The sequence below is a fragment of the Telmatherina bonti genome (genome assembly GCF_933228915.1).
Source record: "Telmatherina bonti genome assembly, chromosome: 3".
NCBI classification, from domain to species: domain Eukaryota; kingdom Metazoa; phylum Chordata; class Actinopteri; order Atheriniformes; family Telmatherinidae; genus Telmatherina; species Telmatherina bonti.
In genome coordinates this window covers 26,549,359-26,573,136 of record NC_136621.1, presented here as the reverse complement: position 1 = coordinate 26,573,136, position 23,778 = coordinate 26,549,359, and the positions used below count along the sequence as shown (strand labels likewise).

At 42.1% G+C, this 23,778-nt stretch overlaps 1 protein-coding gene across 1 annotated transcript in view; it reads left to right on the top strand.

Moving 5' to 3' along the window:
- Window positions 1-7,666: 7,666 nt before the first annotated feature.
- Window positions 7,667-23,778, top strand: part of mtnr1aa (melatonin receptor 1A a) — a gene marked incomplete at both ends in the record, with an annotated part of 44,875 nt that continues 28,763 nt past the window's right edge. Inside the window, one exon of the mRNA XM_079265131.1 lies at window positions 7,667-7,850. Coding sequence (XP_079121257.1) covers window positions 7,667-7,850 — 184 coding nt within the window. The remainder of the gene's footprint in view (window positions 7,851-23,778) is intronic.

Here is a 23,778-nt window from a genome sequence, read left to right as displayed (position 1 = left end):
ACAAAACAGGATTTGAATCTCAACACTTGGATACTTTATAGGTAAGTTTTTCATTTTCATTGAGTTTTCCGCATGCAGGTTTTCTTTTTCACCTCCCGTGGGCTCACCATCTGCGGGAGGAGCCGTAGGGGTCGGGTGCAATGTGAGCTGGGCGGCAGCAAGGGGTGGGGACCCTGGCGGTCCGACCCCCGGCTGCAGAAGCTGGCTCTAGGGACGTGGAACGTCACCTCTCTGGTGGGGAAGGAGCCTGAGCTTGTGCGCGAGGTTGAGCGGTTCCGGCTAGATATAGTTGGACTCACCTCGACGCATGGCTTGGGCTCTGGACCCAGTACCCTCGAAAGGGGCTGAACTTTCTTCCACTCTGGAGTTGCTCATGGTGGGAGGCGCCGAGCAGGTGTGGGCATTCTCATCAGCCCCCGGCTTGGTGCCTGCACGTTGGGGTTTACCCCGGTGGATGAAAGGGTAGTTTCCCTCCGCCTCCGGGTGGGGGGACGGGTCCTGACTGTTGTCTGTGCTTATGCGCCGAACAGCAGTTCAGAGTACCCACCCTTTCTGGAGTCCTTGGAGGGAGTGCTGGAGGGTGCTCCTTCTGGGGACTCCATTGTTCTGCTGGGGGACTTCAATGCTCACGTGGGCAATGACAGTGAGACCTGGAGGGGAGTGATTGGGAGGCATGGTCCCCCCCCCCCTCTGAACCCAAATGGTGTTTTGTTATTGGACTTCTGTACTCGTCATGGATTGTCCATAACGAACACCATGTTCCAACATAAGAGTGTCCATATGTACACCTGGCATCAGGATTCCCTGGGCCGCAGTTCGATGATCGATTTTGTAGTCGTATCGTCGGACCTGCGGCCACATGCCTTGGACACTCGGGTGAAGAGGGGGGCGGAGCTGTCAACTGATCACCACCTGGTGGTGAGTTGGCTCAGGTGGTGGGGGAGGAAGCCGGTCAGATCTGGCAGGCCCAAACGTGTTGTGAGGGTCTGCTGGGAACGTCTGGCTGAGTCCCCCGTCAGAGCGAGCTTCAACTCCCACCTTCAGCAGAGCTTCAACCATGTCCCGAGTGAGGTGGGGGACATTGAGTCCGAATGGGCTGTGTTCCGTGCCTCTATTGCTGAGGCGGCCGGCCGGAGCTGTGGCTGTAAGGTCCTTGGTGCCTGTCGTGGCGGTAATCCCAGGACTCGTTGATGGACACCAACAGTGAGGGATGCCGTCAAGCTGAAGAAGGAGTCCTATCGGGCCTTCTTGGCCTGTGGGACTCTGGAGGCAGCTGATGGGTACCGGCGGGCTAAGCGGCATGCGGCTTCGGCTGTTGCTGAGGCAAAAACTCGGGCATGGGAGGAGTTCGGCGAGGCCATGGAGAAAGACTTCCGGACGGCTTTGAGGAGATTCTGGTCCACCATCCGGAGGGGGAAGCAGTGCTCCATCAATACTGTGTACAGTGGAGGTGGGGAGCTGCTGACCTCAACTCGGGACGTAGTGGGTCGGTGGAAGGAATACTTCGAAGACCTCCTCAATCCTACCAACACGTCTTCCGATGAGGAAGCAGAGCTGGTGGACTCAGGGGTGGACTCTCCTATCTCTGGGGCTGAAGTCACTGAGGTGGTCAAAAAGCTCCTTGGTGGCAAGGCCCCGGGGGTGGATGAGATCCGCCCGGAGTTCCTGGAGGTGGATTGCCCTCTCCGGGTCGGGGGTGAGGTCCTGCCTCAAGTGGAAGAGTTTAAATATCTCGGGGTCTTGTTCACGAGTGAGGGAAGGATGGAGCGCGAGATCGACAGACGGATCGGTGCGGTGTCTGCAGTAATGCGGGCTCTGCGCCGGTCTGTCGTGGTGAAGAAGGAGCTGAGCCAGAAGGCGAAGCTCTCGATTTACCAGTCGATCTACGTTCCCACCCTCACCTATGGTCATGAGCTGTGGGTCATGACCGAAAGAACGAGATCTCGTATACAGGCGATATATATTCCTCCGCAGGGTGGCCGGGCTCACCCTTAGAGATAGGGTGAGGAGCTCGGTCATCCGGGAGGGGCTCAGAGTAGAGCCGCTGCTCCTCCGCATCGAGAGGAACCAGTTGAGGTGGCTCGGGCATCTGGTCAGGATGCCTCCTGGACGCCTCCCTGGTGAGGTGTTCCAGGCACGTCCCTCTGGGAGGAGACCCCGGGGAAGACCCAGGACACGCTGGAGGGATTATATCTCTCGGCTGGCCTGGGAACGCCTCGGGATCCCCCCCGCAGAGTTGGCAAATGTGGCTGGGGAGAGGGAAGTCTGGGCTTCCCTGCTTAGGCTGCTGCCCCCGCGACCCGACCCCGGATAAGCGGCAGAAGATGGATGGATGGATGGATGGTTTTCTTTTCCCATCTAAAAAGTAGCAGAGGCTGACGGGACACAAATGCAAAACTGGTTGTGAAAGAGGGTTAAGCCCACCTGCAGTGGTATTAATGGTGTGAATACATAATGATGCCTAATCCGAGCCAGTGCTCCTACTCCTGCCACTAATGGTTTGTTTATAAATTTTATTTAGAGCCAGCAGGAAACAGATTGTACAAAACTGTGTTAATGGATGATAATCGTCAGCGTTAATGAATTAATGTGTTAACTGTAATTATATTAAGCTTAAGTTATAGTAGACTTGTGTTAGACTCCAATAAAAGGGATTTGCTTTCACAGTTTATAGAATGCCTTGGTAAGTAGACTTCCACTGTGTTTGACAGTAAGCAAAATTATGAATAATTTTGCCAACTAATACCCCATTATTCATAAAGAATTGTTTCATTTCTCCTCAACGCCCCCACCGTGTCCCTCGGCACACTGCAATGTCTCACTAGCAACTGTAATTATGTGGAATGTCTATAAAGTCTTTGTTTCTTCTTTTATTCTCTTTCTCTTCATTTTGACATGCAGCAGGAACTTCTATATTGCAGCTGCCACAGTACAAAGAAAGGCCCACTTAAAGTATGATTTCAGGACATAAATGAGGAGTGAGGATGACAATGAGCTGATTGGCGTTCCAAATGAAAAATGATGAGAAGAAATAGAGTAAAGGAAGAATTCAATGCAACTCATGAATAATGAACAAATTTGATCACAATGAGCCAATTCAGTCCAAGATATCCAATCAGACAACAAGAAAGGTGGAGCAATTTATCCACTGGAATGCACTAAGCCAGGGGTGTCAAAAGTCGGTCCTCGAGGGGCCGCTGCCCTGCAGGCTTTTCATGTTTTCCTGCTTCAACACACCTTACTCGAATTAAATGGATCAAACAGCCTGTGAACTGTGCTGCACAATGACTTGTTGATTTAAGTCAGGTGTCTGTGAGCAGGGACACATTGGAAACCCGCAGAATTATGACCCTCGAGGACCGGAGCTGGACACGCCTGCAATAAACTAACCAACAACATAGGAACTTATCAGACAGCAGAGTTTTTGAAAATAGGGCCACCAAACAAATCCTATCAACAAGGAGCATTAACTCAAAACTTAATGTAAGAAATGTAAAATGCCCTCCCCCCCCCTTTTTTTTCCCCAATGTTTTGTGATGGGTAAGCCATTTCATATGACAGGAAGTGTGAGTAAAAAACTTCATATTCTGTGACAATGTTTGCTTTAAACCTAACTGTGTATTTTTAAACATCTAAACCAGGGCTCCCCAAGGAAGGGCCCACGGGCCAAATTTGACATGCCAGTAAATTATTTCCCTTATTGTTACAAGAGTTTTCAGTTGTGCGACACAACTACAAGAGGGTTTTCTAATCATCAATTAGCCTTGAAAACTGATTAACTTGAATTAGCAGCAATAGCTGGTGATTGATGCAGAGGACTGGTAGCTGATGATAATGGGCTTCCAATTAAAAATGTTGATCTTTCTTTAAAAATGGATCTGTTTCATTTTAATTGTTTGTCAAATAAAAAAGTGTATTTGTTAAATCAATAGCATTTTTTTCTTAGTAAATTCATGTAATTGTGTTTTTCTTAGGAAACCTTAACATTTGCAAGTGATCCCAAACGTTTGAGCATCAGTGCATTTTCCTTCATAAACAGACTTTTTCCAGTTAGAATGCACTGGAAAAACGATGATGGATGTCGTCTCAGGCAGGCGCTAGACTCACGTAGCCACTTTCTCTCAAGGAGACACATGAAGGTAGCTCAACTCTTGTACTGAGCAACCACTTGGAACTTTTAGTCCACCAAACATGAATGAAATCAAATGACAAATATAAGCAACATTTTCTTGGTCTCAGGTGTTTCAAAGACTCTGCACCTCATCTAGTTTCTAGAACAATCCATGTCTGGAAGCTACCATCCAATAAAGGACAAGCATCTCAGGAAAAGGTGAAGCAATTTTGCAAAACTTTGCAAGTTGTTTGTTTGATCTCATGGTATTACCAAAGAGCAGTTAAAATACAGTGAAAGGATAAGTCATCTATAACCTGTTGGTGTGTGTTGGCTGCTGTGTGTGCAGGTAACCATCAGCCCACTGGACGGTTTCTTCAAAACCAGTATAAAAACAGAGGTATTAAAGAGACTGAACATACATGATAAAAATGATGCTCTTTTTTAATTTATACACTTCTTTAACTTAAAAATGGAATATTTAGTTGTTTTTTTTTAAACTTTTCAGAAATTAATTCTGTAATTTTCAGTCATTTCACATGAAAGAAGTTGCATGACTTTCAATAACCAACCAACTTCATGATATTCAGAAATTGTGTCCAAATCTAGAATATGACAGCAGTAAATTACTAAAGGAAAAAATAAAGCTGGGAATAAACCCAGTAAAGAAATGTTCTATTATATACAAGTAACACTTGTTTTAACAGCACGTTAAATAGTGATGGGTGAGGGTCTCACTCCCAATCCTCACAGGCCAAGATTGGTCATGGCTCAACATTTAGCACAAAACTCAGATGGAGAACAGTCTTGTTACATTTATTGTATTTCTCCATGCAAACTTGAAGACAATATTAGTCTATCAACACCTCTGGTCCAACATGACCTGATTCAGGGAGTTTGGAGAAATCTCATAACATACATGCCAAGAGAAGAAACCACTGACTAATGCACGTGACCTTTAAGCCCTCAGGTGTCACTGCATGAAAAAACTTTCATGCTACAGTGGACAATATACCTGCACAGGCTTGGGAGTAAATTGGGAAACTATTTTCAGTCAAAACAGTCCACGAGATCTAAGAGATCTAACCATAACCTGCATTATGCAAGGAAAAAACCACATGCACAGAAACACCACTTCTTTGGCTGCGAGCTCATCTCAGATGGATTAAAAACATCCAGTGGACGTGTTCTGTGTTCACATCAGTCCACATAGCCATTACGTTTAGATGACTTTTACATGTGTTCTGCATGCCAAAGATGATCCAGGCCGTTATTGGCAAAAGATGCAAAAACCTGTGTCTGTAATTATACAATGTGTATCTGTGCCTGCGGTGGGCTGAGTACCACTGACTGACCAATGTGGGAATTGTGGAGAGATATATGATCCCATTAAGGTAACATCTTCCCCCAACAGAACTGTGGTTGCTTGAGCAGGTCAGTGTCAGACCCCATTCTGGGTTTACAGAAACCAGAGTGTGTTCTTGACTAGACCGCCTGCACTTTAGAAATGTCTCTGACTGAATGTTGCATTATCAAGAGGAAAATCAGAAGCAACCAACGGACTGATGGGCAGCTGGAATCTTATCCAGTCAGAAGTTTCATCGATTTCTCCTACAAAATGCCATCAGTTAGCGGTCTCAGTTCACAATTTAAAAAATGAAATTAAGGGAGGGATAACATGCCTAAACATGCCTATCTCCTAACTTTTTAAAATTTATCCTCTGTCCAAAAATGTTCCTTGTTCTTGCAGGCTGTAAACAACCTTTTAGAGCATGTTAGTTGTAAGAGCAACTGCATGTGATAGCTGCCAAAAAATTAAATAAAAAGGAGTCTGAAATTGTATGATTATTATTATTATTATTATTATTATTATTATTATTTATTTATTTATTTATTTTTAATAAATAACCAACTGAATTACTGGCATTCCAAAACAAGGAAGGAACAAAAGTGTTAAAATAAGTGAATGTAATCCATGAACGTTGGGCCAAGTTGGTCTTAAACTCACACCATGAATGCTTGAATTACTGCATCATCCTCCAACCCTCTCCCACTTCCTTAGGAGGATTTTGTAGCTTCTTAAAGGAGAATGAAATCTGCAACGATGTGAGTATATGCTCATGTGAGTCACATTTCCCTCCTACAAGAGTGTTGCGTTTAAGGACATGAGCATCCTACCTATCGTTTCAGTTGGAAGACTTGTATTTTTAGTGTTATTTTGGCATCAAATAAAAACCTTTAAAGTTTTAAAACAACAGTTGTGGGTCAGCTTTGATTGAAAAATGTTTTATTTATATACTCGTGTGTGTTACAGAATTAAAGAATTCCTTTTTTTTTTTTTTTTTTGCGTTTCAGAAAACCTCCCAACTTTTTCCGAAGTTTAGGTTTTAATTGTCAGACATCTTTCTCTGACTGACTGGTTTAGACTTACAAAAATTAATTAATCAGCAAAGCAAAATATCTTTATATTTAAGAGGCTTATATTTCGTGCATCATCTTCAGTCTGCAGATCAAAGACAAGCCACGGATGACGGATTTCATATTTTCATGATGACAAACTGCCATTTTCTGCTGCACGTGAATCGGCAGAAGCTGCCTGTGCATAAAGAAGTGTCTGACCCATTTATATTGAACATCATTAACGAACCATAGCATAATGGCCATGACTGTAACATAATCTCCTCGTTTCTCTCAAATCATATCTTTAGTCAAGGAGCCAGAGACGTCTAGCAGCGTAAGTTTAATAAAAGACTAATGGTGGGATTACTGCCTCTAATAATTCCCCCCCCCCAACCTGTTGATATTTCGGAGAATACATTCCCGGAAATACACAGAGTTTTCAAATGGATTTGTGTTAACAGAGACACAGAAAATAGGAAAAAATGACAAATTAATTTTAGAACCAGTTCTTGGTCTGGTTCACCTTCAGTGCGACGTGCTAAAGTCGCACTGAAGGTACCACCATCACGATCCTGCCTCACTATGTGTGTAAGCCTTTTCCCCGAAAGAGGTCAAACATGAATGATTCTTACAAATAATGATGAATGGACTTCTGAAATCAGTCGAGCGGGAGACCACAAAGCCATGAATGAACACGCGCGATCGGACAACGAGACGGAGGTTCTCGACGCCTTCCAGTTGCTCTTTCGCACGACGGCCACCAAGCGGCGCTGTTTCTCCCTCGCAATAAAACCGCTCCTCTTCGGTCTGTTTGATCACATGCTGGGAATGTTTGAAGTGGCGGCTTCATGTCACACATGCGTACCAACAAAGTGAATGGCACACGGGCGCAGAAGTGACACCGAAGCGAGCAGAGAGAGAGGAGGGGGGGGGGAGGCTGCCAGAGCTGATCCACGGCTGCTTGGTAGAGCCCTCACCAGGGTGAGGAACAACAGGGAGAGGAAGAAGAGGTGCGCGTGGAGAGGATGAACATGAAACCCGCAGGAGGTTATAGTATCCAACCACCGGCGCCTCCGAAATCCACTCGTTAGGACCCACGAGGAGTCTCTGCATGTTGAATTTGGCTCAGTTGGGAAAGTTAAGCGACTGTATACAATGATTATAAATGGGTCCCACCTGAACAGCTCCACGCCAGACCCCAGTGACACCGTCCTGAGCCGCCCGCCGTGGGTCACCACAACTTTGGGCTGCTTCCTTATCTTCACAACCGTCGTAGACATCCTGGGCAACCTCTTGGTCATCTTCTCTGTGTATCGGAACAAGAAGCTCAGGAACGCAGGTGAGTGTGACAAGTGTGGGAAAGTATGCGCGCGTGGCGCCGAAGTGGCGCGCACGTGATTACTCAGCCGCGATAAAGAAAAAAAAAAAAACAAACACAAAACGATTGAAAACAGAAAAAAAAACGTGTTACTTCAGAGATAAACACGACATGTTTACAGCCACAGACACGCTTATCAGCTGAAACACCCGCAGACAGTTTATTACAGGTACTGACTTATTTTTTAGTGATGGAAACGTTTCTCCTTTTTCTTTATCAGGTCATTTTAAGGGTTAGTTGTCTTCTAGTGAACTTGTGAAAAATAGTCCACTGCACGCGTCAAAATAAAACACGTTTAGCGCACGCATTATTATTATTATTATTCTTATTGTTATTATTTTTATTATTAAGTCCTCAGAACTATTTTCTTTTTATTTCAAGGTTACTCCTCTCTCCGCGGAGGAGGAGTGCAGCCCAATGGACGTTTAAAATTGACAGAAACTTGCAAGTCTGCTTTGGAAACTGATGAAATTTCACCGACCTCCACCAGCTTTTAGACCTACTTGGCAGTTTAAAAAAAAAAAAAAAAAAAAAAGGGTGGGGGGGCTCAGAGCAGAGCAAAGCCAAAAGAAACATTATCGCGATTATTGACAGTGTGAAGCCACAGGGAAAGCCCGGCGCTGCTTAGCCTAATGCCTCCAGGCTTTTCCACCTCTGATGTAACTCCAGACAGGATACTCAGCTTAATAACGATTGACAGCAAACTGTTAGAAATGAGGTCACCCGTGGAAGTTTTGACGCATTTTATTTAATATGATGTGTTTGTTATTTTCACTTCTATTTTTATTATTATTATTGCTATAGTAATTGTTTAATACACGAGGTTATATGGGCGTGAATGTCATGACGACATGAACTGTAAACTGTGCAACCCTGCGAGGCCGGACTAGATTGACACAGCTGTGTTTGCGTTGCTCAGCGGAGGTGGTAAAACGCTCATAATTTAATAGTCAGAAGACTGAGAGCTGCTGAGAAAACCCAAGAGGCTCCTGTCGTGCTCAGGTCTGCTCACACTAACTGGCAGCGGTGCATATCATGGTTGTCATCATTTGGAGCTTGTAGTGGGCTGATTTGCTGAACGCACTCCTGACATTAGCCTTTCACTTACTGCAGAAATGTTAGGGTCAGAAAAGATTCCCATCATGGGGTGGGGTAGAGCTCTCCTCTGGATAATATTAAATGCTATAAGGTTGCATGAGGATAGGCTACTCGCTTTGTGATGATCGGCAACTGATGAAGCACATGTGAAACAGCTATTGTCCTTGATTTGTGCTGCTCACTGCCTATAGATAAGAACCATGATGACATAGTTCACTTACAGGACAAAAGTGTAAGACAGAAGACAGGATATAAGAAACTGGAATTTTCAAGTTGCTCCATTGATTATAGGGGTCATAATGCAGCAGCGGGATTTTAATCAAGCACGCTCTTCAGTTTGTTTATATATATTATTTATTCATTTAACACTGTCGTTGCATGGAGTCAAGTGGAGCCTACCAGCTCAATAAACAGCTGTAAGGTGTAGCCTGTCATCTTGAAGAAGAGTTTCCATATTAAAACAAGTGAGGGAATTAAAAAACGAAGAAGAACGAGCGTCAGCTTAATTGGCTTTTTGCAAAACTGTCCATGAATACGAGCAAAAGTAGCGAGTGTGCTCCTCAAGTTCATGTCTTTGGAGCACACTCGCTACTTTCTATTCAAAGTTCCGAAGTCGTACATGCCTAACTTACGGCTCGAACAATTTGCCGCGCAGGAAGCTTGGCACATCGTGTGTGGATTGGCAGACATATTGATTCACACAAATCTTCTCAGTTCACACTTTAATCAGCGTTTGTTTTGCCAAGACATTGCAGGAATCTGATGCCCCAGACGACTGTTTGACCGCATACTTCACTTCACCTCTTGAAAGTTTCAGGAGTGGATTTTAGCAGGCTCATTTCCCACCCAAAACGAAATTCAATTTCCTTTTCGTGGAGTGCGCGCAGTCTCCTCTGTGGATAAACAAACAGGCATACATTTTCTTGGCGAGGCCTAAATGTTGTTAGAAGCTGCACAGCAGTATGACAAGAAGGGGATAAATTAAATAATAAGTAATGAAATATACTCAGTGGAGAACCTGGCAGGAAACTTGGTCACATATTGCAGGCAGCAGCATCACTGCTGTCTCTGCATGGCCAAACCCTCTGTCAGCGCATGAAATGGCCAGCGAGGTAGCGAGCGTGAAGCCAACAACGCATGGTGAACGCTTTGAGCTGCACGGCTGGATACAGAATCATCATTGTGAGCTCAGCTCTCTGCCAGTAAATCATCTTAAATGTACTTGTATAATAGATGAAGGAGAAAATAAATCAGGCCAACAGGGTATTGTCTTAACTGGTATTTTGGATAGCTCTCTGGTAAGATTGAGACATTAAATGATGGAATGTAATCTGGATTGCTTTAATGCATATTATTTTTTCCATATTATTATTGTTTTTTCTACAGCGCGTTACACAAGATTGAAAGCTTCTCCTCCACGTTTTAGTTAAAGCTGCTGCTGGATTCACAGATGGCGGTAAACTCATTCAGCATCCTGTGAAAAGGGGTTAACGTTTGAATTTTTAAGCACAGTGGCAAAGTGACCCTGTGAGGATGTTTGCCAGCAGTGTTGGATAGAAATTGGTATCATGTTTGCTCACATACTTTGGTCAGGGGTTGGAATCCTGGGTCGGTGAATGTTTGTGAAACGTAAAAGTCAGTGTTTATGTAATGTGTTTGTAAATGATGAGAGGTCAGCGGCTACTATGTTAGCCACGTTGCTAGCCTTGGCTTGAACTCCAAATTCATTCTGGTGGAGATTTACCACAGATGTGGAAAGAGAGCCTGAGAGATAAGTGCATTTTGACATTTAGGATCACCACATCTTAACCCATAAGAACCCAGTGTAACACTAATGATACATATGTTTTCTGAGACATTTGGCATCACTGCATGGTGCAAACTTTACTCCAAATCCTGTGAAACACAACATGATTTTTGTCTTCTGCCTCTTAACGGACACCAGAAAGCAGATTATTACACTATAATTTTTTTTTTTTTTGACAAATTAAATGGTAATAATGGTAAATATCCCTAAAAATTCAGGTATTTTTGTAATTTACATCATGTTAAAGGGACAAATAAAGACTTTATATTTAATGAATTGGACGTATGTGACCTTTTTTTTCATGGGTTGGCTCTTTATGGGTTGAAGCTGTTGTTTTGGGTTGAGATCTAGACCCAGCAGAGGCTGAATGACTGCAAATAAACTCATTGCCACATTCAGAAAACCCATTAAAGATGATACAAGATTTGTAGCATGCAGCGGCGTCCTTCTGAAGGTAAAGATCAATAGATAAAGAGGGCATCATGGTTAGCAGTAATGCATAGGTTAGCTGAGCTGTTTTATATCTACGCTTAGTTTATGCTTAGCAGCTCAGAATTTACAAATACATCAATTTCCTGCACAAGAACTTTAATGTGTTTTTTTGTTCATGCTGAATTATGTTAAAACTGAAAATTTTGCTGCTGCAGTGAAGACTCATCAGAGCAGGTGTTACTTTAATCTTGCTTTGTTTTCTAACAGTCCACTAATGCCGGAAGTGGTCTTTGCTGCAGCAGCCCACTTTCTGGTTTGCTAGGTTGTGTTTCCATTGATGGAATCGTATATTTATCCAGTTTTTCCTTTTATTGGATCCGTGTTACTTTTTCATTCCAGAAGATTTATATAAAATAGAGATTATCAGCAGAAACACTGACAAGGTCGCCAGTCGCTTTTTGTTTACTAGCTTCTGAAATAATCAATCAACACTCATTTCAGTTCACCTCAAAGTGACTGACATAGCAATCATCCTACCCAGTAATGTCGCTATCTCCAGTGTTGATTTGATACACCGATGCCTCTTTCCTACCTTGTACCAGTCGAGTTGTTACTCTGTGCCATCAGCGAGGCGTTTTCTCACGGAAAACAGCTGCATGGCAGATGTTTTTCTCCTGTTCCTGACCAGTCTTCTTTTTATTTATTTTTATTTTACATTTTTTATTCCAATTCATAAATAGTGTCTGAAATACTCAAACTAACATCCCCAAGGTGTTCAGATCCACTTAAATCAGCTTCCTTTTCCACTCTTCCACTTCATCACATCTGCATCTGAACATAAGCCGATGAACAGGTGTATCTTAAATAAGTGGCTGCTCAACTGTCTCATTGCGTTTTATCCTCACAAAACCTCACAAACTCAGCAGTGACGCACCTTCCCGTACCATTCCCAATCTGCAGCGACACACAGGGAAAAGCCTCGGTGTGCTGCTGCCTTTGTGTGCTGAGCTCTGCTGCCGCAAAATAAACCAGGAGCTGCACATTGTAGCCGGGTGTTTGTTTTGGAGTGACGTGGCGTTTATCCCTTTTCAGCGCTGCGTGACTTGGCCGTGTGCCAACAGAATATTTCACCTCTACTATCAGTTACAGTTATTATCAGACTCAGCGTAATGAATATTTTGCGGAATTAATGCAGCATTAAGTGCTATTTACATGTGTTTCTAATTGAAATGAGCGTTTGAGGTTTCTAAATATCCGTCGGCTTTGTTGGGAAATCGTCAACGGAAATTGGCTCTGCAATGAGAGGCACAATGAAGAGATGACTATGGAAAGAAAACAACCCCCCCCCACCATCTGTGGATGATATACAGTAGATGTTAATTTAGCAGCTTCCTGTTTTATTTTCAAACTCCCTCTGTGAGAAACTGCAAGCCTTTGGTCCAACCTTCGTTGGGGTCTTGTGCATCTCTACCAAGACTTTATGTTACAATCAAACAAGAAGTTTCTTTGTTGCTCTTTGCTCAGCAGCAGATGGAAGACAAGCGCTATTTGTGACTTTCATCTCAACTGTTTTTCAATGGTTCTGTCACGATTCATTTTTTTTTCTTTACCAGAATATCATTTAGCCTACACATGTTGTGTGTAGGCTGTGTTTCAGTCATTTGTGTTTACTGCATTTTGTTGCCTCAACACCAACATGGTCGAACAAACAAGAACAACAAGAAAAAAGGTAAAGTTTGGATGTAAAGTTGAACGCGGCGGTGGAGGTGTGCTTGAAAAAGTGGGAGACTTTGTAAAGCTTGTCCGTATAAAGTATCCTCAGGTAGTGTCGGGTGCCTGTATCATGTGTTCCTGCCTTTGATGAGAAGGATGTCTTCGCGAACCCTGCGGAGCCCCCTCTGTCCAGCACAGCTACAGTTTCACATGCAATGACTGATGGATAAGAACTGAAAACGCATTCAGCTGTGGCTCTGGAGTTGAGTTCTTTTTTGTTTATTTTTGTGAGGTGTAAAAATAATTTTGCCCTCCCAGTTCATTTCCCAGATTGAAGAAGCCAAAGTATCAAACAAAGGGGAGTAAACTTCTTCCTCTTTTTGAAACGCAGATTTGAACTGAAATATCTTTGTCTTTTCTTGTTGGGCTCTTAATAAAATGCCTGTGACCTCTAAGGTGAAAATAGCACAGCGAGACAATACCAGTGCAGACTTTTTAGCCATGACTTTACACGTCTATTCAAAGCATCCTGCTTTCTGCTGTGGCTTGACTTTGCTCTGCCTTATTATTACCACTGACAGAGCGTTCGGTAGAAAGCAGAGAGCTCGCAGCAAACTTCTGACTCGTCTGGCAAATTCATTGTCAGACATAAAACGGGATATAAAGGATTAGACAAAGGACTAGTGGAGCATTATCATCTCATTTCTTTCTTATGTAAAATTAAGCTTATATAACTACAGTCCTGGTGAGATTTTCCAGTTAATACCAAAGATGAAGAAGAAGGAAAAAAAGCTTCTTACTTATAGGGACTGTGAATGCATCTTCATTTAAACTTGAAGTTGGGTGGAAAGAGAGATGTTGATGCTGATTGTTTCCTGTCTGATTTGAGACTGTGGCATAAAAATTCCTCGCTAATCTGGACAGGCCGCCTAATGACACAGAGGCAGGCCTCAAACCACGTGGCAGGGTTTTGGTTTTCCTGTTATGATTATTCCTCTTACTTTGACCCATTAGGTTCTTCCAGGAAACTTGATTGTGTTACAACTGAACGCTTTAAACAACAAGTAGTACGCCTCAGGATAATGTTTTTGCATTTGCAACAGCATGTTACAGCTCTGCAGGACCAGCATAATGGGGATGCTGATCAGTGAGATAAAATGTAAGAGCAGCAATGCTCAGTAAGTGAATGCATTCCCTCGTGTGGGCCTCTGTGCTGCTAACAGGAGCAAATATACATGGAGTGGGTACTGTAGAAAATATAAATAGTCTCTGAAATGCGATCACTTGGTGGGAAGCTTTGGGTTTTAATGTTAAACCTGTATGTATGGAGGAGATTTCTGAAGTTTCTCTATTATGTATGAAGCACTTTGAGCTCTTTGCAAAGTATAGGCAGAGTTCAAGTGGTCCTCATAGATTCAGATGTTGAAAGAGCCTGAATAAGTGAGAAACGGCAAGTTTCAGAGGACGTGCATGCGCTCAAACAGCTAAAGCTCGACTTATAGTCCTTCACCAAGACATCATTTAATTGCATTTCTAATGAAAATATACAACTTGGTTGACGGGCTTGAATGTTTCATGCGGCTCATTGGGGAATGTTAGTTTTTCAATTTGATATCCAGAGGATCGACTTAATATGAGCGGATTATAGTAATTTGAAGTGAATTAAAAGGTAAAACAAACATTATTCTGGGTTCATGTTTGGCTGAGGAGCGGCTCACAGTATCATATCATAAATACTCTTCGACAGACATGCGGAGGTGCAGAAGTCATCGCCGCTCGCCAGATTTGTGAGTTTGTCAATGCCTGTGACAAACATCAGAGCGGCACACTGTGGTGAAGCAGCTTAACCCCGCAAGAACCACAATGAAAAGGCTCCGCGAGAGAAAAACACACACTAATTAAAGACCCACAACAGCCAGCAGGTCATGACTTTGCAATTAATTTATAGTTTGCCCGATCTGAATAAGTGAACATTGAGTGTGAGTGGATAAGGATCTCTTTCTTTTACTCATGGCACTTAACACCCTGCAATAGATTAGTTAGTGATCCCTGCCGCTGTCAGCCAGGACAAAGGAAAGAAAGAGTACCTGGTAGCTGAGCCAGGGGCTGCTTGGTACATAATAATTTACAGTCCGCATTAGCAGCATCTGTAAGTACTCCTGAGTACCCTGAAACATGTTTGAGCCGTCAAATATTTTCAGTAATTACACCAAGCTTGCAGAGCTTCTCTGCCCAGATGCAGGAGGCTCTCGTAGCCTTAAGAATCAAACTTAAAGATCACTTCATGGACAGAACTGACGAGGTAGTACGCACGTGCACTGCTGCTGCAAACGTGGAGATGATGACGTTGTATTTGCTGCCAAACTTGTTTGCGGCTCCCTCCAGTTGTCAAACACGACACAGGAGGTGGTGAGACAGAGATAGTGCTCAGAGTCCATGAAAGAAGATATAAAGACAAGACAAAGGAAGCAACAGTTCAGTGAGTTCTACAAATCAAGCGTATGCTGATAGAAACAGGGCTTTAGCTTACAGACATTAGTTTGTTTTTGTTGTCAACCTCACCTTGCAAAGAAAAAAAATGACGTAACTGGATTATCAAAGTCTTGGCAGGTGGCGTGTTGTCCCGCTGTGTGCAGAACTCTTTCCAGGCTCATCTGAGAAGGAAAAAATTTAGCCAGCAAGCACTCATTAAAGCCAGTGAACTATCGAAGTTAAATTATTTATTTTTTTCCCCCCAATATTAATAATTAGAAGCATTTCACTCAAAAGACTACTGGTATGGACTCCAACTTCCCCGCGACCCTTTATCGGACTAAGTGGATAGGATAATGAATAAATGAATGAGTGAATGAATGAATAATAATTAGAAAGCATTAGAATTTGATTAAAAAAAATATTATAAAGCATTTGTTCATATTCTAACCAGAGTGATTCTCATGAGGTAGAAAACTTTTATTAAAGATTTGCTTTAATAAAAGCAGCTTTTCGGCTGATTGGTGACTTCATACTCTTGTTTCTTGGTAAACTCAGCTGTTTTTGGGTTAATTATGAAGAGCAGCGGCCCAGAAGTGAAAACTTCACACCCATTGTGATGTCTTTAGATAAACTCGATCCACTTCTTTTGTACTTCACCATCTTTGGTAAAGGCATGAAGGCTTACGCAATTCTGAATATCTTAACCACTAAGGGAAAATGTCAGGTCTGCTATTTTCACAACAGGCCCAAAACATGCTAAGTATCTTCTCCACCATGCAGGGCTAATTCTCTCTGCAGTTTGTTTTCAGTTCAACAGTTCCACACGATGCATGCAAACTGTTTCTGAATGCTCATCCCGCCAGTAGCCAGGATTGGTTCTTCCAATCTTCTGCGTAAGTCTGACATTGTTTTCCTGGGAATGGAGGTGGTAATCTGCAAAGTCAATGCACTGACATCTGATTTTCCCGAGCCATGTTAGAAAACATAAATGAATAATAAATAAAAAGAAGAAAAAAACCTTTTATGGATTTATTTTAAAAAGTTAAAAGCTTATTTTATTATTTATTTAAAAAGAACTGTAATAATACAAGTGATACTACACTACTAGTAAAAGGTTCGGACACAGTTTCCCATTGGATTTAATTGGAAGTGTGTCTGAACTTTTGAACTTATAATTGACACTTGCACATTTAAAACTATAGTTGGTAATCTTGCTCAGAGACATTTTTTTTTAACTCCGGGTGAAGGGGTTCCTTGTCCTGATAGTAGTCTGTACATTTTTTAATCATGAACACTAAGAAATATAGTTAGATCATAGACTGTATATAAAAAGATGGACGGAGCCTCCGTAACGTCACCCATAGGTTTCTGAATAGCCGAATTGCAGCTCTGTGGGCGGTTCCTACTATAGCCATTTTGGCAGGGGCATGCGTGTGGAAAATACAAATATGGGCAAAGCGGTAGAGCTGAGAGGGGGGCTGTGAGCTTCATGTGGATGATTGACATCGAGCAAACTCCGAGCTGCCTGTAGCTAAGAGCTTACCGAGCTAACCCGGAGATAACAGAAGCTAACCAGCTAACGGAGGTAAGCGGGCTAAAGCTAACTCACATTGTTAACCGGCTAAAAAACTGCGGTTGTTCTGTGTTCTTCTTACTTGAAGCTGGAGATCGGGTACCTGTCAATCAAAAGGATATGTCCCTAAATATGCCAAATTTTGAGATTAAATTACTTTTAAACAGGTGAGTTAGACAAAACTTCACTCCCCCCCACAGTTGCCATGAAGATAAACTTGACCTATTAAACCTAAAATGTATTTTTGAACCAGGCTGTAAACATGTTTATTTCTGCTGTGAAGTTGGCCTTTTTAACATGGAAGTCTATGGGGATTTGCTCTGTTTTGCAACTAGCCCCTAGTGGATGAAGGGGGAACTGCAGTTTTATGGACTTCCACATAGGCTTCCCTTTTAGCCGCCGGAGGTTGCCGCTTGAGTTAGCCCCCTCAGTTTACTGTATATCTGTAAAAACTCTGATCAGTCCAAATGTTTAGCCAAATTGAAGTTGTTCATTTCTTATAATCATAAGCTTCTGCTCCCCTCCTCCCCCTCCCGCAGTGCATACCTGATAGCCATACCCTGCATATGTATAGTGTATTGGAATGAAAATATAAAGTATTGAAGAAGAAACTCGGAAGGCTGAGAGAATGCAGGAAGGATTTTTCTGATCCAGCTCGGTTTATTTGCCTCCTCCCACTAAACAGTCAAGAAAGAGAAAATCTCTCTGGAGTGTGGGGCGGGCGGCTGGGCGTGTTTCAAACAGATTATTTATTGGAGGGGGAGGAGCCAAGACAGGGTGCCACTTTCATATCTTGCTAGCTCCCCAACATTACCTGCCCTAGCTTTAAAGTGGAACTATTTTGTGCATTTCAGGCAAATTTAATTTTATTTCTGAACCCAGAAGTGCTGGGATTGATTGAGTTATTGTCACAAATCACTTCATTTACTTCAGACCAACCCTCTCCATAGGCTGTCTGATCAGCCTGTGGGCAAAACGAGTGGATCGAGACTCTTCTGCATTAAGCCCCACCTCCCGCCACTGCACTACATCGGGAGCGCGCACCGCAACTGCTTTTGCCGTCATTGTAACATCTCATAAACAGAAGGATTAGGCTAATATGAACTCAATAAAAAAAACAAAATACAATGTCAACACATAGCATACAGCCCTACATGTTGGAACCTGAATCAGACCCTGAAAACGAAGTGGAAAACAGCAACCCACAGCAACGAATGCAGCAGGATGTCTCTCTTTGGTAAACTCACCAGCCATCGTTGGAAATAACTTTATCCTACTTTTTCCACCCGCCTGATGTATTTGTACATGCCCTTGTTAACCAGTAGAAGGTAACCAATCACCAAACCTTATCCCCCGGGACGTCACAAGGATTTCGAAGTAGAAAAAACTCTCTAAAACGACGCGTTTTCTTCGCCCTGGAAACCGAATGGAGAGAGTGCTGGAGCTCAAACTTAAACTCAAACATGCATTTAGGTGATAAAACCAGTGCCGTTCACATGTCTGATGAGGATTCAACACTGTAACACTGTAGAAAGCTCAGAAAACTCGAAATAACCATAATAACACCCCTTTAATGAAAAAAAAATGCAGGGTTGGTAAGGCTGTATTGGTTGTAGAATATTGATTAGAAAAATGTCTTAATTTAAGCCATATTAAGCAAGAAAGCTATGACCAGCTTATGTGACACTCCTGCAGTGGAAAAGCTTAAGGCATTGTGCACAGCAGATTAAAGGTGCTCGTGTTTCCAGCTGGCAGGCTCAGGCTGTTTATCATATCAAATTTTTAGATAAATATCTGACATTGTTTTTCAGATTACCCAGAAAAATGGTCCTTTTTTTTAATGTTTTGCACCTTCTGGTCTCAATTGTGTCCTTCCTTTTGGTGTTTTTGTTGGTGCACTGGGTGACAATGTTTATAGAGGGGGATGAAAAGGCGCGATAAAAAGACATTTATGCTTTGTTGACATGGCGCACTTTTGATCCAATCAAACATCCAGTCAGAATAAAAATGAATCATGTTAACACCTCTGATTATCTGATAGACCTGGATTGGAAAGAATTTTCAATCCAACTGAGTGAAATGGTTAAACCTTTTTCATGATCACGCATATACTTGTACTCGTACTGATGGTTTCTGTGGTGGATGTGTTTCCTACACATTGCCTAAACAATATGGCTGACGTGACATAATGAGTTTCAGTCAAAACGTGTGGTCAGAGGTTTCAAAATGAAAGAAAAAACTTAATCTTCTTCCTCTGAATTAGCACATAATGTGCATGTCAAAACCGTTAGGATCAAATTAAATCATTCAGTTATGTAAACACACAACTGAGCTGACGTATCCATGTCATCTGAACTGTCTGATCAGAATGGTTTCAGCTGGATAGGTGAAATATTTGCTTTTATGAACGTAGCTATTGTTGGCCTCACTCGCAGAGAAAACTCAAGCACTGGGCAGATTCCTGTTCAAAGAAGTGTGGGTTGATGTATTTTCTTATTTTCTTTTTTTTTTATGACAGGATTACCAGAAAAAGGTATGAATGTCTTAATATGAAATTGTGTGCTTCTGATTTGAAATGAGAAGATTGATATTCAGTCATGGCTCGGCAGATCAGGGACCACTCTGGTTAAATCATAATAGTCGAGCGAAACTACGGCTGCAGCTGGTCGCTCTGATCTTTGAACACAAGGTTTTCATCGATCGGGACTTTCTCCTGTTAGTTATGCCGGTAAATATTTTCGAGGCAAACAGATGGATCCGAAACTTAAATATCCAAAAGGTCGTCTGAAATGTTCCAGATGGGGTGTTCTGCTGCCACAGTTTGGAAGAGTGAAAACACAAAGCGCTGCTTTGAAGCGCTCCATCTTTTAAAAGATGCATTCTTCTTTGGGTCAGCCATCTATACTTAGGCTCGCATCTTTCCACTGCTTGTAACAGGTCACAAAGTTTTAACATAAGACCTCTTCCACTTTCCACATTTACAATCCAAGCCTTACTGAATGTGTAATAAAATGTTCCAAACAGCAATTCCTACAAAATGCAAATTTTCTAATATACTTTCATACTTGTGTGTCTGATATGACAGTACTGGATGCTAACAACAGTCTGACATCAGGTTCTACAGCTAGACAAACAACGAAGGTCTTTTCTGTTTTCACTTCATTTGTCTTTGTTAACCCCTTGTATTTCAAAGTCAATAAGCAGTTTATGAATCGATAAAACATGCCTGACCCACAGCAACATTTGCTCCATCCTCAAATAGTCATCCTCATATGCTTTGACTTACAAAGCTCCATTTTTTAATTATTTCCTCATACATAAAGGATTATCTGAGATTTACCTGCAGTTGTCTGCTTTATGTGCATGAAATGTAATTGTTTTATATGAATAACACTTTGATTTTCCTTGAAAAAATTCCAAATTTTTCCATGTGTACCATTTCACACCCAACTTCAGCACCCTGCATTGTTTTTCCACCATCTTTTTACTACTCTTCCTCCCACGCTACACTTATCCTCATACACACTCACTAGATTCTTTTTTTTCTTCTTTTCACTTAAATTTGACCTTCCAGCCTTCATATTCTATGACACCCTGTCTGTTTGCATCACTTTGATCCAACACCCCCACTGTTCTCTGAGGACGTTAGGTTGTCTGACTGCATACCTGTAGAGGAATTCTGCCAATAGCTCTCTGCATCAAGCTGGTCACGCAATAAGACAGGTTTTCACACAAACCTTGTGGATTCTGGATTACATAATGGCCCACTGAACAAAGTGAATTAAAGCTGTTTATGTGTGTGAAACGCTGACTAGTTTGACATGGGCGAGTTTAACAAGAACAGGTGTTTGGCATCGCGTCATGACCCCCTGCGTATGTTGCTCTTCACTCTCACAGAGGAGAGTGTGTTTCAAAAGAAAGACTAAATGAATCAATTAATATGACAAGAGAGGATGTTATTGGAGCCTTTTACAATTGCACCCCATCCCAGCTACACCCCTTTGCTGCCTGCTTCCTGGTGCTATTTTTAATAATTTACAATATTATACAGTGAAAACTTCTTTCTGCTTGATAGAAGCTTTGGATGACACACATGGGGAGCTTAGGGCTGTGAGATCAAGTAAAGCCTAATGCTCATTCAAGGGGAACTATGCATAACACATACATACTGTAGTGCTTACAGTAGAGTTTTAACTATTTGATTAAATCCACATACATGCAGGAACTGGGAGGTTAGAGATGCTGGATGGTAATGGCAATAGGGAGTAATCTGAATCTTGTTTGAGAAAATCAGAAGAATCACTCTAATCTATGTTCAAGGTGACCTTGAGTGAAGTATTTTGCTCACATCTTTAGGTCCACAGTGGGAAGACTAGCATTGGATACTGTATGCATACAATTTTCTGATTGTTAAAGCATGGGAGTGGCGAGAAAGGAAAACATGCACTGGTGCTCTTCTTCATAAATGTGATTTTAATTTAGAGAAGGAGAACTCAATTTGACCTTCTCACATAACATATGTTTCCACACTTCTCACCGTGCTTTTTCTTGTTTCACCGCCAATGAGTGTAAAAGAAAGGTGACAGTTCACCCACTGAGCTAACAAGGAAACAGCTCGATCGGAAAGCTTCACCCCCGCCCCCCAGTCCCCCTACACACAGACACACACACACACACACACACACACACAGACACAAGGGTCATTGCGGTGAGTCACTTGAGTGGCATGCAATGATGATTATTATGGCAGACAAATGAATGCGATTTGATGTAGCCTTATGAACACTGTCTCATGCAACCTTAGCGTACACTCTCTGTGGGTTCAGCAAAGCAGTTTATCACACTACACCAACTCACAAACACTCTCCAGATGAGTGCAGTCCATTAAAAAATAACAATTCTACAAAGTGACCAGCAAAGAGATGGGGATGTTGCATTCACAAGGTTTGAGAATAACATGCGGTGTGTGTGAATCAGTGACTCAGTTCAAAGTTTGAAGTTGGATATTTTTGCCTGATTCATGAACAGTGTCACTACGTCCAGACAATGCAGGGTTTGTCATGGCTCGTGTTACTAAGACAGTTTAAGAATTTTTTTTATTTATTTATTTATTTTTTTTATTGCTAACATAAAAAAAAAAAAAAAGTTAATCTTAACTTTATAATGTGTGTTTCCTGAGACACTCATGGAGACACACATTTCTTTCATTCATGAAACGTTCTCAGGGCACCCCTCTAAACTTTTGCGTCATGTAAAAACCACTTGCTTGAAAAGCTCTCCATTCACAGAAAACTGATTTAAACATAGGAACAGTGAAGCCAATAAAAAAAAAACAACTTTTGAGTTGTTGCATAAAGAGACTTGTGTTGTGGAGCAGAGCTTTTTAATGTGTCCAGTGCACCTGGTTTACTGCCGCTCCTGACATGTGACACAAGACAACATTTTCTCAGTTGAAAGATAGTTGCTTTTATGATCACAACAAGAGAAAACGTCTTTTGTGTGATAATGACAAAGTTGTGAAGCGTTTCGCCATCACAGATATTCCACTGTATCCAGGCACCACGTGCTTCTGCAAACCAAAGGATGAAATGGTTCAACTAGAAAAGACAAAAAAGGAACACTTAATTGTAAAACACAAATAAAATGTTGGCACAGACTCAGACCCCATGCACGGCTAGTTTGAGATTCTGCTGAGCGCTCTGTGGGTGGGTGTCTGAGCATGTCCCAACAAGGAGCTTTGAGTCCTCTGGTGGAAGGTGGAGTCAGGGAGGGGGTGGTGGTGGTGGGATGCCTCCCAAATGAGCAAAAGGGACTTTCATCATCTGGATGCTTGTGAAAGCAAAGGAAGCAGAAAAATGTTGAGTGTGATGTACTACTTAACCTCTAATGATGTTGACACAGTTATGCATCTGTGTTTACTTAATGGCTTTGAATTCCTGACAGTTTAGGAAAAACTGAACCCACTTCCCAGCCCTAATCAGTTAAACAGGAAGCGATATAAAGCCCAGTGGAGAACGAGTGTAAAAGCTAGTAATCCTTCTCTAATATCAGGCAAACAAAAGTTTTAATCTATAGCTCTGTGAGCTTTAATGCATGATCTGTGTACACATAGTTGTGGTTGTGCAAAAGATATTTTGACACTGAACCGCACGTCTTTTCATCAACTGCATGTTTGACTGAACGGCTACTCACCCATTTAATTAAGTCTAATTACTAATTGCCTAGTTTCTCTTTGTTTCTGTTACTTCTTAAAATCACTCAATATCCATGTTACATTACTGACCAGGAAGACACTTATTTTGAAATTTCCATCCTCTGATGATATAAGTCATAGTTAGCAGTGCAGAGGTGCGTACCAAAATCAAAAAGGTGTTATGGCTCTTTTTTTTTGTGGCCTGTCATATTTTTAAGTAATTAGTCGAGTCTTACACTTCCCTCTAATGAGCAGGAGCTTACTGGGAGAGGTTTCTGCAGCACAGTATGCTTCACTTTAATGACCCATAAACATGCTCTCTGTGATTATTGTCTAAACGAGTGTGTTTTGTCACACTATCAGACGTAGTCACACATCATTTTGTTTCATTCCAGCGTACTTTGGGTGTCATCCAAAAGCAATAGGGAATTAAGCAGCTGGAAGTTAGACGTTCATGCTGTTCGGTGTTCAGTGACCCAGTCTAGGCTTTATTTTTAGGCTTTTATTTTATTTTACCATCTGAGAACAGAAGCGAGAACTGGTGTGGCACGAAGCATTATGAGGAAATAATCAGATAATGTGTTATGGAACATATTGC